Consider the following 17,856-nt stretch of genomic DNA (forward strand, 5'->3'; position numbering starts at 1 on the left):
CACACATCCACACATAAAGATAGTTGGCATTTTATGCAGTGTAGATGAAAGCTTAAAATATAGAGGCATTAATAGATTAAGTGAATAGGCAAAACTGAGAAATAGGTTTCAAAGCAGGGAAGGGTGAAGTCATCCATTTTGGACCTAGAAAGGATAGAACAGGGTACTTTCTAAATGGTGAAAAGCTGGAAGCAATTCATGTACATACATCAACAACAACAACTTATATTTATATAGTGCCTTTTAACAGAATAAAATGTCTCAAGGTACTTCAGAGGAGCATTATAAAACAAAATATGACCCTGAGCCACATAAGGAGATATTCGACCAAAGGCTTGATTAAAGAGGTAGGTTTTAAGGAGCGTCTTAAAAGAAAAGTGAATTAGAGAGACAGAGAGGTGTAAGGAGGGAATTCCAGAGCTTAGGTCCGAGGCAACTGAAGGGACGGCTACCAATGGTGGAGCGATTAAAATTGGGGATACTCGAGTACAGAATTAAAATATCATGGAGACGTACAGAAAATAATCAAAAAGGCTAATGGAATGCAGGCCTTTATTTCTACAGAACTAGAATACAAGGGGTTAGAAGTCACTTTACAGCTATACAAAGCCCTGTTTAGACCACACCTGGAGTAAGATATTCAGTTCTGGGCAACATGCCTTAGGAAGAATATGTTGGTCTTTGGGAGAGTGCAGCATAGATTTACTAGAATTATACCTGGATTCCAATGGTTAAAGAGGAGAGACACAAACTAAGGTTGTTTTCCCTGTAATTTAGACGGTTAAGTGGTGATTTGATCAAAGTTTTCAAGATATTAAGGGGAACTGATGGGGTAGGTAGATAGAAACTATTTCCACTGGTTGAGAAACCAGGACTAGAGGATATAGCTTAAAAGATCCTGGTTTTTCAGGAGTGAATACTTTTCCATACAAAGTGAGGTCGAAGTTTGGAACTCTCTCCACAAATGGCAATTGATGCTGGGTCAATTGTTAATTTTTGATTTGAGATTGAATGTACTAAGGGATATGGGAAAAAGGTGGGTATATGGAGTTAGGTCACAAATCAGCCATGAATCTCACTGGATGGTAGAACAAGGTCGAGGGGCTAAATGGCCTACTGTTATTCCTGTGAGTGATACTTGGCTTCAGTTACTTGATGCAAATTCTAGATGTAATAAATTATGGAAAAGTACTCACTAGTATCTATACTTTACAATCTATTCCAACAGGCTTTGTAAAATTATTTTGGCACTGTTGTTTGCCATGTTGATATGTTCTGTCATAAGAAGAATTTGAAACTATTCAAATTAGAATGGGAAAGATGTAATAATGCATCTTATTGAAGGGGAATTCTTCCACTACATCTTTCAGCAGTGTATTCTACAGTAAAATCCTCTGGCACATGCAGTGCTCTGACGCAGGGAAATCCAGCTTCAGACAGGGTGCAGTGCCTCCAGAAATAATAGGCAGGCACTGCTATGAAAATAACAATTCACAGAACTGAAATTACATTCGGAAAAATGCACAATCAGATATTCAAATGTAAGAACTTAAAATAAGTGTTGCATTAATAAATCTCATTTAATTCTGCACAAGAGTAATATAAGTCATCTTTCAGGTATACAAATTAACATTGAGAACAGCAGTATACATTCTAATTGCCAGTACTTGAGACACTGAACAAAAGTGCAAGATTCAAAGACAAAACATATTTTGCAACTGTGTTAATTTGAAGTAACTATGCAAAATTGTTGAAGTGTTTTTATTAATCTAAAAAGCAATGAACAAGCAAGTTCATCCCCACCAAAAAGTCCACTTGAATTTATTTAGAGATACAGCACTGAAACAGGCCCTTCGGCCCACCGAGTCTGTGCCAACCATCAACCACCCATTTATACTAATCCTACACTGATCCCATATTCCTACCACATCCCCACCTGTCCCTATATTCCCCTACCACCTACCTATTCTAGGGGCAATTTATAATGGCCAATTTAGCTATCAACCTGCAAGTCTTTGGCTGTGGGAGGAAACCAGAGCACCCGGCAAAAACCCACGTGGTCACAGGGAGAACTTGCAAAGTCCGCGCAGGCAGTACCCAGAATTGAACCCGGGTTGCGAGTTAGTGAATAACAATTGAATTTTTATATTAAATCACTGAGTATTTAAAATCCATTTTATCAATGCTTATTAACCTAAGTGTGAAATATTGTTGCATAAATAATTTCTGTTAAGACTGTGCATTTCATGCAGTGCAGATTTTATAGCCTCCCTCTGTATTGTCTCTGACCTCTCTCTTTACAATCGACAAAATTTAAAATAATAGTATGAAACAGTTTACAGTTTGGAAAAATGCTAGACAACTTTTAGGTAAATTATGTAGCATAATTTGTTCTTTAAATAATGATATAGTGTGAAAACCCATAGCATCACATTGCAGTTTCAGCTTATTACCACCAGAGGGACACAATCGCTGCTTTTTCCCCTGTTCTGGTCAGTTGTGCTTTGTAGGTCCCAAGTCTAATCTGCCACTGAATTTCTCCACAGACACGTAAAAAAAAACTGTTAGCAAACTCAAGCATTCATGTAAAGTTATATAACATGACTACCAAACACCAGCCTAACTTGAAATGGAAAGTATCTCTGCAGAATTAAATATTTTTTAATCCTCCTTATGTCGCCATTTAAGGTGAACAGTTAACCCTGCTTATATGGTATTTATACATTTATCATCCTATAGTTACTCATTTGAATAGGAACACTTAAAAAAATAAAATTTGATAAGAACAAACTGCTGTTATAAAAATCTTAATTTTAATAAAATAAAATCCAGTATATTTTGAAGGAAGAATCAGCTTTGGTAGTGCTTGGGTGCTATTTTGAAAATGTAAGGTATTCTTAGAAAATATAGCTTAATTATTCCCCAGAAGACACAGGAGTCAGATCATATTTGTCAGCTGGGGTATAGGACCCCTATAGTTCATTCACATCAAAACGTTTGCTGATTGCTTTGCATTCCATGTAATAAAAGCAAGACTTGATCAACTCCATTTATATAGCACCCTTCACAACCGCCAGACATTCCAAAGCACTTTACAGCCAAAAACTTACTTTTGAAATGTAGTCACTGTTGTAATGTAGGAAATGCAGCAGCCAATTTGTGCACAGCAAGCTCCCACAAACGGCAATGTGATAATGACCAGATGGTCTGTTTTTGTGATATTGATTGAGGGATTACTATTGGCCAGGACACAACACGCCTGCTCTTCTTCGAAATAGTGCCATGGGAGCACGGGCAGGGACTAGGTTTAACATCTCATCCAAAAGGCGGCACCTCTGAAAGTGTAGCACCCTCACAGTTCTGCATTGGAGTGACAACCTAGATTTTTGTGCTGAAGGCTGGAATTTTACACCCCCCCTCCCCTCCTCCCCACACAGGAGTGGACTGGTGCCGGGGGTGGGGGAGGGGGCTTTCCCGATGCCTTCCCCCCCCACCGCCCCACACCTCTGCTGCAATTATATCAGGGGTGGCGTCAGCAAGAAATGGCCTGCCCATCCCAGGCCAATCAAGGCCCTTAAGTCGCCAATTAATTGTCACTTAAGGTCCTTCTCCTGCCACCACCGGTATTTTACCAGTGGCCGGGGGGCGACTCAGACCCCCAGAACGGCGTCAGATGAAATCTGGTGGCCTCCTTGCAGGCTGGGGGGGGGGGTGGGGGGCGCTCTTCTGTTTGGGGACACTGTGCCCCACGGAGGGCCCCTCCGAAGCCCCAACCACCCACACTAAAATAAAGACCCCCCCCCTCCCTACCCATCCACTTACCTTGCCGGGGCCCAGCTGATTGTTCCCAGCGAGGCCCCAAAACCTACCTACCTTCTGGGGCTGGTGTCACTCTTGCTGCTGATTTGGGTGCAGTCCCAGCAGTGGCCACCAGGAAGTCCTGCCCAAGCCCAATTAAGGGCCTGGGGACCGTAAAATCCTGGCATGGCTCCCCAGGCCAGGCAGAGACAGGCTCGCCACTGACTTTTTTGGCCAGCAGGTAGGGCCTCACCCCCAACATAAAATTCCGGCCCAAGTCTCTGGAGTGGGACTTGAACACACAATCGTCTGCCTCAAAGGCAGTGAGCCATGACTACCACTATTCCACCTCCTGAAAATGTAATCATATTCATATATACTTTCTAGTACCACCGTGATTTTATGTTGTATTGTTGGTAATATGTTAATCGTATATACATATCTGCCTCTGCCACTTTGATAGCTGGTGTGCAAACACTTGCCTCAAAAATTAGGTATCTACCTCTTCACAGAAGATACCATTTATATACATGTATATTTGATCATGCCTTGTTTTATAATTAATTTTTACAAATTAAATAAGAAAATAATGGTCAATTCAATTTGAATTTCACTGAGAAAGGTATGATTTATCCTCTTCCAGAAATAAATAGTAATTCATAAACAACAAAATTATTGTCAAAATATGCCATCTTCCTGCGCACACTTGGTGCCCATATCAACATTTCATGCCTTGTTTATGTCAGTAACATAGGGCTGAATTTTACCAGCCCCTCAACGTCATGGGCCGTGGCGGGGAGGCCTATAAAATGCTAGTGGGAGTGGCCCGTCTCGACCCACGACACTGAGAAGGCCCCGCCGGATATTAGCAGCGGCGGTAAGGCCTCGGTGCACTTCCTTGTTGGAAGGTCACCGCGGTGCGCTGATAAAATCCGTAAAGTGATGTTTGTTTGAGTGGTGAAAGAAATAACAGGGTTGATGCTAACACAGTGGAAACAGGGAGGCAGCACAGTTAAAACCACTGCGCATCAGTTAGTGCCCCGTAATTACTCTGCTGCCACATTTACTGTTGGATCTGACTGACCCATGTTCAACTGCTGTTCACATGGAACCCTTCTCCACTCGGGCCTTCAAAGCTCTCATTTCGACATTTGCTACTACCACCGAAATGAGCACCTGTGGGGCCTCCACACTGGCCCACGCCCTGGGCTGCCATGCTCAACACAGCCGCCCTCCTACTCACTGCGGCATAGCCGCTGAGCTGCCCCGGTGCTGCCTGAATCAGATTAGAGCCTCATACTCTTCACGAATCAATGTCCTGCAGCTAAAGTAGGACCTCGATGCAATTTTAAGGGACAACTGAACAAAGCTTCTGCTCTGCCCAATTGAACCAGGTTGTGAAGAGGAAAAAGGTCCCATAATGGTAAATAAATAATTATCTTTTACGGGGCCAGGAGGAAGATGCGCCTCTGCTCCATGATCAACCGCCCTCCCCCCCCCCCCCCCCCCACCTTTAACACTTCCACTCCCAACCATAGCCACCTGCCAACCAGCTCCTGAGCCGTTCAGTATTGCCTTTCCTTGGCGCTGATAGGTGTATAGCTTGCCAGTCGCTTGGCAGCAAGGTTTAATTCTTGAAATTGACCTGGCCTCCTGCCAGCAGGAACAGATGGACATTCCACTCACTGCCCACCTGGCCAATGCAGACAGTTAAAAATTTGCCCCTACATTTCTGTTAGTAAGTTACAGTAGGCCTTTCCATTTAAACTTTTAGAAGTCTGTTGAATTTATGTTGGTGCTGGAATTTCTATATTTCATGGAGGGTCATCATTTTGACCCTTGTTATCCTTCGCTTGAATTCAAGTTTGCATTGGGCACATTCTACCACAACTTTGTGTGAAGATCCAAAATCTGTTGACTGGAAGAGGTTGAAGGAATTACCACGTTCAGAATGGCAGAAGCAGTTATCTCCAATGTGACTAAAGTATATGATACCTTCCTTGTTCTTCTGTGTCTACTACTGCAAGGGCAGGTTACTCAAACATTAGTGATGGGATGGATGAAGACAAAGAAAATTACATTGCAATTAATGACCACATTTTCTGCAAAGTTGTCAGAGTAAACAGAAGTAGGAAATCAAATGACGATTAGGGAAATGCTATCCTAAATTCAAGTCAAGATTTTGTTATTATTTAAGTAGATGGTTGTTAAAGTAGACATTGATTCTGACACTAAATATCAATACACAAATGGGTCTGATTCAACCAGCTGTAACAAGCATAGAGCCAAATTTCTGGATGTTGACGATTTTTTAATGGTTGAATGAGACTTGGAGACAGCAAGTCTTGGTTATTGAGACATTCTCCCATGCCATGGGAAAGAAAAGTTACTTCACATTAAATTAAAAAATGCACTTGGCTGTGGCTATGGGAGACAAATATATGTTATTGAAACATATAAGATCCTGAGGGGATTGATAGAGTAGATACCGGGAGGATGTTTCCTCTTGTGGAGAAGACTACAGCTAGGATTTAAGAATAAGAGGTCTCCCCTTTAAGATGGAGATGAGGAGAATTTTTTACTCAGAGGGTTGCTAGTCTGTGGAATTCTCTTCCCCAGAAAGCAGTGGAGGCTGGTTCATTATATTTATTCAAGGCTGAGCTAGATAGATTTTTGATAGACAAGAGAGACAAGGATTATGCGGGGGTAGACGGGAAAGTGGAGTTGAGCCCTCAACCAGAACAGCCGTGATCTTATCGAATGGCCTGCTTCTGTTCCTAAGTGCTATGTTCCTGACTACCTGTACCAACAAAAGGTAAGAAAGCATTGAAATAGGCTAAGGACAATGTGAATACCAAGCATATAATTGAAGTGAGTCTCCAGCACCAAGATGACAATAAATGTTCATTGATCTCGCTGATTGTGGGCACGCACAATCACCCTGATAATAGCCTTATGCTTGTATGAAGATCAGCTTTTACAAATATAATTACTGGTTACAATATATCATCAGCCATAGCTGCAGGTGTCTTTCTCCTTTTATTGCACCAGAAACCGGTCCCATTACTTGTTGATCGATACCTATTTATAAATACATTTAACAGAGGGAACACTGTCAAAAATAATGATTGTGCTCTTTGGATGAGTGGACTATGCTGCCATTGTCTACATTTTGTTGTCTTCCTCTATCCAAGCATTTCATAAAATCGTTGGATTCAAACTAGTTCAAAGTACTTTATACCAGCAACCAGAGGCAGGCATTTGGATTCAAAATTTCCTGAGGCTTTTATGATTGCTATTTAGAAGTCTGCATTAATGCTAATAGCACATAGTCACTCTCCCAATGTACCTGGACAAGTTGACCAGCTCTGACTTTTTTCTCTTGATCTTGTTTAGCTGCTTAAGTCCATGAATGAACAGTGCATGATTTTTCACCTTGAGGTACTTCCCAATAGCCTATGTGTGTTTTTCTGCCTGGTTGGGAGGAATGGGAAGTGAGCTGCACAGTAAAGAGATGGAGTCAGGAATTGCGCTCCAGAACACCCAGCACCAGCTGAATAATGTGGCTTCAATGTTGCTGATGTTTGTTGAGGGAAGTTTCTCATCTAGGACTTGACATCAACTAAGCAATTGTAAAGTACAGTGGTCATAGAGAGAGAGATATAGCACTGAAACAGGCCCTTCGGCCCACCGAGTCTGAGCCAACCATCAACCACCCATTTAACCATGGTGGTTGGAGAGTCAGTGATGTTGGCAGTGAGGCTGAGCTAGTTGTCTCCCACATACTTGTGAAAGCTCTCCCCACATTTGCAAATGATGTAACCAAGCAGCATCACGCAGACGGGGGAAAAGGGAGCTAAGGATATTGCTGTGGTGGGGGGGGGGGGGGGGGGACTTCATCTTTGTGCTGTGGATGGGATGTAATTCAATTGAAAAGATTTGAAGAGGGAATAATGAGAAAGATGAACAAGAAACTAGGATGTATTCAGTGAGTTTCCTCTTCAAATCTTTCTGATTGGATTCCATCCCACCCACAGCACAATGATGATTATGGTCAAAGTCACTAACTATTCCCTTTATGACAGTAATTCCAGTACATTGTCCCTCCTTCCACTCTCAGTGCTGTTTGATGCACATTATCCTCCTCCACTATCTGCTCTCATTCTTTTCTGAAACCATGCTTCCCCTCCCAACTATCTCAGCAAAGTCAGCACATTTCCTGTGATAGTGTCTCCTCTCGCCTCATGTGGTCCCCTTAGATGTGCCCCAAGGCTCTGTCCTTGGCTTCCTTTTCCTTGATGACATCATTTGTAGATGTGGCTTTAGCTTTCACATGTATGCTAGAGAGAACTAGTTCTGTCTTTCTGCCACCATGGTTGTCTCTCCAACTGCCGCTGTGCTTTATAATTGCTTAGCTGTTGACCATGTTCTGGATGAGCAACTTCCCTCAACAAACGTCAGCAACATCGAAGCCACACTATTCAGCTGGTGCTGGGTATCCTGTACCACAATTCCTGGCTCCATCTCTTTACTGTGTAGCTCACTGCCCATTTCTCCCTACCAGCCAGAAATTCACATGTAGGCTATTGAGAAGTACCTTTGGTTGAGAAAATCACAGACCTGTTTCACGGTATTTACATTTCTTAACTTGAAAATGTTTGGTGGTGTTCATTCATGGACTTAAACAGCCGAACAGGATCAAGCGAAAAATACTCAAAGCTTGTTAACGTATTCAGTTATATTTGGGAGAGTGGCTATGTGTTATCTGCATTAATGTGTACTTCTATATAGCAAACAGTAAAAACCTCAGGAAATTTTGACTCCAAATGCTTGGCACCAGTTTTTCTTCATTCATTCATGGGATGTGGGCGTCGCTGGCTAGGCCAGCATTTATTGCCCATCCTTAATTGCCCTTGAGAATGTGGTGGTGAGCTGCCTTCTTGAACCGCTGCAGTCCATGTGGGGTAGGTACACCCACAGTCCTGTTAGGAAGGGAGTTCCAGGATTTTGACCCAGCAACAGTGAAGGACATTCAGTGATAGTAATGCCATTGAATGTCAAGGGGAGATGGTTAGATTCTCTCTTGTTGGAGATGGTCATTGCCTGGCACTTGTGTGACGCAAATGTTACTTGCCACTTATCGGCCCAAGCCTGGATATTGTCCAGGTCTTGCTGCACTTCTACACGGACTGCTTCAGTATCTGAGGGGTTGCAAATGGTGCTGAACATTGTGCAATCATCAGCAAACATCCCCACTTCTGACTTATGATTGAAGGAAGGTCATTGATGAAGCAGCTGAAGATGGTTGGGCCTAGGACACTACCCTGAGGAACTCCTGCAGTGATGTCCTGCAGCTCAGATGATTGACCTCCAACAAACACAACCATCTTCCTTTGCGTTAGGTATGACTCCAACCAGCGGAGAGTTATCCACCGATTCCCATTGACTCCAGGTTTGCTAGGGATCCTTGGTGCCATGCTCGGTCTAATGCTGCCTTGATGTCAAGGACAGTCACTCTCACCTCACCACTTGAGTTCATCTCTTTTGTCCTTGTTTGAACCAAGGCTGTGATGAGATCAGGAGCTGAGTGGCCCTGGCAGAACCCAAACTGAGCGTCACTGAGCAGGTTATTGCTAAGCAAGTGCTGCTTGATGGCACTGTTGATGACACCTTCCATCACTTTACTGAAGATTGAGAGTAGACTGATGGGGCGGTAATTGGCCGGGATGGACTTGTCCTGCTTTTTGTGTACAGGACATACCTGGGCAATTTTCCACATTGCAGGGTAGATGCCAGTGTTGTAGCTGTACTGGAACAGCTTGGCTAGGGGCGAGGCAAGTTCTGCAGCACAGGTCTTCAGTACTATTGCAGGAATATCGTCAGGGCCCATAGCCTTTGCAGTATCCAGTGCCTTCAGTCGTTTCTTGATATCACGCGGGGGTGAATCGAATTGGCTGAGGTCTGGCATCTGTGATGCTGGGGACTTCAGGAGGAGGCCGAGATGGATCATCAACACGGCACTTCTGGCTGAAGATTGTTGTAATTGCTTCAGCCTCATCTTTCGCACTGATGTGCTGGGCTCCCCCATCATTGAGGATGGGGATATTTGTGGAGCCACCTCCTCCAGTTAGTTGTTTCTGGGATAAGGTACTTTTAACTATATTTGAATCAAGTGTTATACTGAATGCTGATCTGTTGTTTCCCATCCCCACCTACAGAGGTTCACACTATTGAGATAATTTGATGATGAAAATCACCATCTCAGGAAGTCAGGAGAGCTTTTCAACGCCTACGTATCATGTCCAGGCAGCTAGGATTCCTATTAAACCCAAATAAATGCTCAGGATATTATTGTTAAAAGAGACAGGTTTCAAAATGTTCTAAGGATGGATTCCTTGTTGAAAATAAACTTCCTTGAATGCCATTAACAACTGGCATCCTTGTTGACAACAAAGGGGCTAAAACTCCACTGTGTTGGGAATGCAAAACAAGCTACAGCACATCGACTGAACATTGTGTACCTCACCTGATTCTCCTGCCGATTGAGGCCAATGGATAGGAAAATTGAGCGGGATATATTCCGAGCAGCCAATATTCTACTGCTCATTTTGCACCACCGCCAAATTTAATTTTATCACCTGAATTTTTTTTTTTAAATTCAGAAACAAAGTTGGAGCGCCAGCTTCATAGGTTAGCAAATTGTCTGCCTAAAAACAGTAAAGGACATAAGATCGACAGCAAGTAGTTTTTAAATCACACTAAAAATGGGATTCATTAAACCAAAAATTGTTAGGAAGAGCAAAAGCCAAAGCTGGTAAACATTGCATTGTTTAAATGTCCTGGGAAATAGTGATTTAGAGTAAGAATCCATAAGGTCAATCTTGATTTTGCATCGGGAGAAGGAAGACCGTGTAAAATTAAATAGTTGCAGCTTAGAAGAAGCAAGAATGGCAAGTTAAGAGGACCATTGATCATATTAATATCAATAGAATAGAGAGAGCAAGAACAAGTCAAAGGATAAGCTTTTTTCTGGGTCTGGGGCTGATTGCTGTGGCTATAATTGTAGGTCAAACTAGACCTTTGTGAAGCTGCGTCTTTAGCAAAACCTATTATCTCATTGATCACCCTTTCATTTCTGAAATGATGAAGAAGAGGCAAAGAGTTTATGCAAGCAGTCCATTATGCGATTCACAGTGACAGCGTCCTGAGAAGTACTCAGTTGCAGTGCTCATATTCAATGACACACAATTTACCAAACATACTAGCAGTAGATCGGAGCATGTAGTTTTGTAGATATGTTCTGGCCTTTGTTGTGGATTCTAGTCAGATTTTTCCTCTGATGTTTTGGTTCAAGACATCTAAGTCCAACAAGTGTGTATGACAGGAACAGTTTACTGACAACATAATCTTTTTACTTTCCTTGAATCTCTACTGCCTCAAATAATCCACTTCCATGTTCCGCAGAAATCCCATCTCAGAAATGGAATGTTTATAAATAATGAATTTTGAGTAGGGAACAGCAGGATGTTTCCTGATTGTAAGATTTGATGCAGGGAGGAAAAGGAATGTGTAGAATTTTTTATTTGGAACTTAGAAGGAGCAAGCTCATCGGAGCACTGCCCACATTTGCTTTAATAACATAGAGGGGGAGAGTTGAGAAAGGTTTGGATCCCAACATGCTGACAAACCACTTCCAGCACTGAAATGAAGTTAGGTCATGTCATTTCAAATTGATACTTCAAGGTATGCATCCTGCATTTTTTGATCATTGCCTTTTCTCTCACAAGTGACTTTTTTTTCTTTGTTTCTTGGAATGTGAGCATTGCTGACAAGGGCAGCATTTATTGCATATACCTAATGGCCCTTGAGAAGGTGCTGGTGATCAGCCTTCTTGAACCGCTGCAGTCTATCTGGTGCGGGTACGCCTACAGTGCTGTTAGGGAGGGAGTTCCAGGTTTTTGACCCAGTGACAGTGAAGGAAAGGCGATATATTTCCAAGTCAGGATGGTGTGTGGTTTGGAGAGGAACTTACAGGTAGTGGTGTTCCCATGCATCTGCTGCCTTTGTCCTTCTAGGTGGAAGAGGTCACGGGTTTGGAAGGTGCTGTGAAAGTAGGCGTTGTGAGTTGCTGCAGTGCATCTTGTAGATGATACACACTGCTGCCACTCTGGGTCAGTGGTGGAGGGAGTGAATGTTGAAGGTGGTGGATGGGGTGCCGATCAAGCGGGCTGTTTCGTCCTAGATGGTATCGAGCTTCCTGAGTGTTTTTGGAGCCGCACTCATCCAGGCAAATGTAGAGTATTCCATCACACTCCTGACTTGTGCCTTGTAGTTGGTGGACAGGCTTTGGAGAGTCAGGAGGTGAGTTACTCGCTGCAGAATCCCCAGCCTCTGACCTGCTCTTGTAGCCACAGTACTTAGGTGGCTGGTCCAGTTCTGTTTCTGATCAATGGTAGCCCCTAGGATGGTGATAGTTGGAGATTTAGCAATGGCAATACCATTGAATATCAAGGGGAGATGGTTAGATTCTCTCTTGTTGGAGATTGTCATTGCTTGGCACTTGTATGGCACGAATGTTACTTGCCACTGTCAGCCCAAGCCTGAATGTTGTCCAGGTCTTGTTGCATATGGACACGGACTGCTTCAGTATCGGAGGAGTTGCAAGTGGTACTGAACATTGTACAATCATCAGCGAACATCCCCACTTCTGACGTTATAATGGAGGGACGGTCATTGATGAAGCAGCTGAAGATGATTGGGCCTAGGACACTACCCTGAGGAACTTCTGCAGTGATGTCCTGGGACTGAAATGATTGACCTCCAACAACCACAACTATCTTCCTTTGTGCTCGGTATGGCTCCAACCAGTGGAATGTTTCCCCTTGATTCCCATTGACTTTAATTTGGCTACCACTCCTTGAGGCCTTGCTCGGTCAAATGCTGCCTTGATATCAAGGGCAAGCACTCTTGCCTCACCTCTTGAATTCAGCTCTTTTGCCCATGTTTGGCCCAAGGCTGCAATGAGGTCAGGTGTTGAGTGTCCCTGGTGGAACCCTACTGAGTATTGGTGAGCAGGTTGTTGCTGTGTAACTGCCTCTTGGTAGCACTATTGATGACACCTTCCATCACTTTGCTGATGTTCGACAGTATACTGATGGCACATTAATTAGCCAGCATAGATTTGTCCTGCTTTTTGTGGACTTAATTCAAATCACAAATTACAAAGCTCTGTTTAGCAGCAACTAGCTTCAACTGTGTTATTTAGTGACCACTTAAGACCTGATATTGAAAGTCTACAAGACGTCTAGTGAATATTTTACCTTTAACCCTAGTATCCTGATACTATAGAGACCACCTCATCCATGAACTGAGTGGTAATCAGTTGTATAGTAGGTGCAGTCAGCTTTTGAAGATGGTCTCTGGTTCTACTTTACGCGCCTGCCATTTGTTTTGGCAATGAGTTTCTCCTTCAAGTGTGTTTGGACATTAAAATGTATCAGCCAGCGATGTTGCAGTTTCATTCCAGATCCAGTGCTTTGGTGCATTCGTTAGCAGTATCAAAAATTTCACCTTTTCCTCATAATTTCCTCTATTTAAACATTAATTCTATACAAAAGCTAGCTGTACCCTGCCTCTGTTCTTGCCTTTTGGACTGCTGCCAGCCTTGCAAAATAAGTGGCTAGCAGTCAAGTGAGTCTTTTGCATCATTAACCTGTAATTCTGCATGATAAAAATGTGATATGCATCTGGAATTTGATTGGGAAACATTAATCTGTGTTGCACCTTATTTGCTTTAAAGATGCTCTTTGACAATGTTCAGTAAACTACAGTGCAGGTTATACTGAGGTATGAACTCATGCCAATACGACAATGGCTCCTGTTTTTTTTTCGTTTAATAGAATCTTCAAGGCCCGAAAACCTCATGTCTAAGTTCCAGCCATCATCATATCAAAAATTGTTCCAAATTATTTTTTAAATTGGTTTAAACTCTAGCTAATGCAAAATACTATCTTAGTATTGATTTTGATGATTTTTTAATGGTCTCTAATCTGGTTAAAGTAAAACATAAAGTATCATTTATTAAAATAATACTGTACTCAAGTTAGAAACGACATTTGTAATGTCATAACAGCAATAACTATGTATGCGTCTGTTCTCGTGGGCAAGTGGTTTTGGGGCGATGAGGGGGGAAAAAAAAAATTAGTAGTCTAGAGAAATGTAACAGAAAAAGAATCAGAAATAAGTGCGTGAAAAGAGTTGAAGAAATAGAGAAATATGGATAAAAGGAAGAAGACAAAATACATAAAGCACAGAGTCACAGAAATGAAGAAGATTTTCAATGCAGATCGGAAAAGAAAGTGAAGCATCAAAATTGCGAGCATATGCAATCTCTTAGTGAACTTGTTGCTTGTTTTGTTTTGTGCTATTCTGTATTTCTCCATCCCTACTGATGGCATTCCCACATTTCAGCAAAAATATTGGAATTTTATAAATTGGAGTTGAAACAAATTTGTACTCCCTTGAGTTATCAGATGGAAATCCTTGTGAAATAATGAAATTAAATGGATTTATCCTTTTTTGCAAGTCCTAGTAATGGCATTTATATGATTTTTGCTATTCCTTTGTCATGAAACTATTGTACACAACTCAAAAGTGCAATTGAAATACAGAACATTAAAAAGCTAGACTTTTGTCAGGCAATAGTGAAGCTTGTATAATGCTGTCATGAGCTTTTGTACTGGGGGAAAAGTTTAAGTAGACAGACAGGACGACAGTCTGTGTGTTGATATTTCACCTTCAGATTTTATGCAGAATGGAGGCAGTGAAGGAGAGGTTTCTGCCACTAGAGCAGACATGAAATTGCATCCCAAACAGATGTTGCGTTGGTCTATTAACTTGGTGAATCATATCTAATGACCTATCTGTGTCTATGGTGATATAGTTGTAATGAGTTTAAATATGACACACACGGAAGAAGCATGACCTAGCAGTGACCATGCCTCTAATGTGGGAGCTAAATGGAGGGCCAAGATAACACATTTAGAGATGGAAGATTGAAACTGAGTCAGTAACATGGTTTTAAGACTCTTAAATATGATGATGTGTTTGTTGATGTGGCTGATAGTTGGCTGACCAAAAAAAAGAGTGGAGCAGGTAATTTGCAGAACAGGCTCGAGGGGCTAAATGGCCTACTCCTATTCCTAATACTGAGGCCTTTCAGGTCTCAATAGTAATTTTGAAAAGTATAAGTGCTCTTTTACAATGGAAATTTTATGGTTGTCTTTGATATATAGAATGTATTGCAGAAATGATTCAAATAGATGGCCCCCTGTTGTGTTCTCTATCACACATATAATAAAGCAAGTGAAATTTGGCTTTCTTTTAGTATTTATTTTTATTACTTAACCAAGTTTTTGAGTGGGTAGTATGTGGCTCTCAATACAGCCACACAAAATTACAGTAGCTGCCTGTATATTTCATTCTTCAAAAAATCATGGCTCAATAGACCATATTTATTATGATGCTTTTTACAACTTTGATGGTTTCTCAACATTGCAGCTCATAAACTATTTAAATTACATAAGAAAAAATAATATGTACAGTGCATAACTATTCGCAGCAGGTTATTCGCACTTGGATTTCTGCATTTTGATTCTTGCTTTAAAAAATGGGGGAAAGTAAGCGGACAGTGAATTATATAATACAACTAGTTTGAGCTTGTTTAAATACTGTCATGATATTAGTGACTTTGGGCCACTTTGCCATTGGGTTTGTTGTCATTACACTGATTGCTCAATTAATGAGTGGATCTTGCTGGAAAAATAATAGTGTGTTAATGACACATGCCATTATTAATGTGCAAATCAGAATCAGCCAGCATATCTCCAGAACTTGCAGGTCAATTTATGCCACTCCGCCATTTGCTTTGCACAAATAGCATCTCACCCTTAGCTTCCCCATTGCTTTTAAGAACTTGCTGGATTTTCACATTATTTGCCCATTAACCTCACCACAGCAAGTTAAGTCTGGTAATTAAGAGTGAAAGTACCTTTTTAAAATTGTGTTAATTGTTAATGCAATGCCAAACAACCTATCTGGCCCAGAATAGGAACAATTAAGTGTTAAATCTCAATTTCTACATGTAATCAATTGTTATTAAAGATTTTAAAAAGTCAAATTTTAAATTAGCATTTTTTCTTTCTTTTCCTTTCTGTCACTCTTTTCTCATTTAATCCAATTTTCTGTCTGTCTTTATTTTTCCTTCTGTACCTGGTTTGACTCCAATTCACCTCTTTGTCATTACTGTTTCTTCCTCAATCATTAAATCTTATTGGTTAAGGATATACACTGTGGTTCCCATCATTAACTAAGGTCCCAGTTGCCCCCTTTGCCCGTGCCACGGCATTATCAGCTCGCACTTCCAGCAGATTACGGTGCAGAAATAAAATTTCGCGCTGAAGGATGCAGAGGAAAGTCTAACTAATGGCATACACTGTGAAATGTCCCACTCCAGAAAGATCCAACCCAATATAAATCATGTGTGTTACTGCAGTGAAATTCTGCACCAAATTAATATATTTTTAAACCTACAGAAACTGTCAGTGTGGCCAACAGTATTCATTTAAAATGAATTATTTTTATTAACTGTCATTGGCAACTTTCTCATTTGAATCCCACAACATAATGTAAGTATACAAAGCAGGACTTCCATTATTAGGAAAAGCAAGGAGTTTGCATGTGGCTGGAGAGTGAAATGCCAGACAGTCCTTTGGCCAAATTCTATACTGAAAGTCTTTTGAGACATAGCCTCTGTGCAAATCCTTGTTCTTATGCTTTCCAAAACATAATGCATTAGATATTAATGAAAATAATCCACCCTAATCCTTTCAAACATAATTAAGAAATAGTTATGTTCAAATAATTATGTATATGTGGATATTTCATTGGTGTATATTTTAATTACTTTAATTACTGGTTTACAGATTGTTGGAAAGAACCCTGAAGCTGGGATTCTCTTCCAGGTTTATATGAATGTTATTAAGCTGTATCTTATTGCTTTGTGATGATTTTTAAAATTGTTTATATTAGACAAATAGTTGAGCGAAAAGTGTACTGAGAAAGTACAAAAATATTTTAAATTTTTTTATCTATTTGAACATCCATCAGATCAGCTAATGAAGTGATCATCTGTCATACACAGTACCCTATGATAGGAAATGGTTATGTGGTTGTTGCAATAGGTCACGTTGAGCTGATAAATGAAAGGTCAGGTACAGCACAACCCTAGCAAACAGATTTCCTCACCAAGCCTGAGGGAGAGCTTCACACTGTTATCAGTGTTGCAGCTAGCAATGCATCTGCTGTCGGCTGTAGGTCTGTGACAACATTGCATGTGTAATATCTGTGTGCAGGGTTTGTTTTTCTTCTGTGGTGAGCTCATTTCACACTGTCTCTAAGCAGGAAGACACGTTACTATAGGGGAGAAAGACTGGTGGTCACACCATTCAGAATGTGGGCAGAAGAGTATAAAGCTGTGGCACAAAGAAGGTTGCTGTGTGAAGTTGAAGCTGATGCACGCGATGATAGGATTGTCAGTCCGTTGTGGTTGTTGAAAGCTGTACCAATTCAATAGTTGTCAGGGACACTGACTCTTAATCTCATGCTAAAGCTACGCCAAAGCTGCATGAAAGGAAGCGGAGAAAAGGACTGTGCTTCAGGTGATGTTTGGGAATAGTGACAGCAATTTACTACATGTAGCAAGTTGTAAAGATGCAGTTAATGCTGCTTAGGGAAACCACTGGAATTTAGAGGAACAGATAACATTGCAGGGTACCAGTGTGCCTGATCACACTTGAGTTCAAGCACTGTGGATCGGCTGTACCGTCTGTTGTAGCATTTCCTTTTTTGATTAAGCATGGGAGATGAAATGTGTGCTCTTTGCTTTGTATTTCTGCACTGAAGGAAAATTCTCATTTGTTCCTTTGTTTGCTGGGTAATTTCTTTCATGAAAGCAACTCTGGAAAAATACAGGTATGTTTCGTTCAGTCTCTTATGCAT

At 41.3% G+C, this 17,856-nt stretch overlaps 1 protein-coding gene across 13 annotated transcripts in view; it reads left to right on the plus strand.

Moving 5' to 3' along the window:
* Nucleotides 1-17,856, plus strand: part of LOC137352421 (protein unc-13 homolog C-like) — a 612,014-nt gene that overhangs the window by 230,161 nt on the left and 363,997 nt on the right. The window contains exon 1 of one of the 13 annotated variants that reach the window (XM_068017825.1): nucleotides 17,136-17,168. The exons of the other annotated variants lie outside the window; for them this stretch is intronic. Coding sequence (XP_067873926.1) covers nucleotides 17,151-17,168 — 18 coding nt within the window. The 5' untranslated portion in view covers nucleotides 17,136-17,150. Of the gene's footprint in view, nucleotides 1-17,135; nucleotides 17,169-17,856 lie in introns of those variants that run through there. 13 annotated transcript variants of the gene reach the window in all.

The sequence above is a fragment of the Heterodontus francisci genome, chromosome 38 (assembly GCF_036365525.1).
Source record: "Heterodontus francisci isolate sHetFra1 chromosome 38, sHetFra1.hap1, whole genome shotgun sequence".
Classification (NCBI taxonomy): domain Eukaryota; kingdom Metazoa; phylum Chordata; class Chondrichthyes; order Heterodontiformes; family Heterodontidae; genus Heterodontus; species Heterodontus francisci.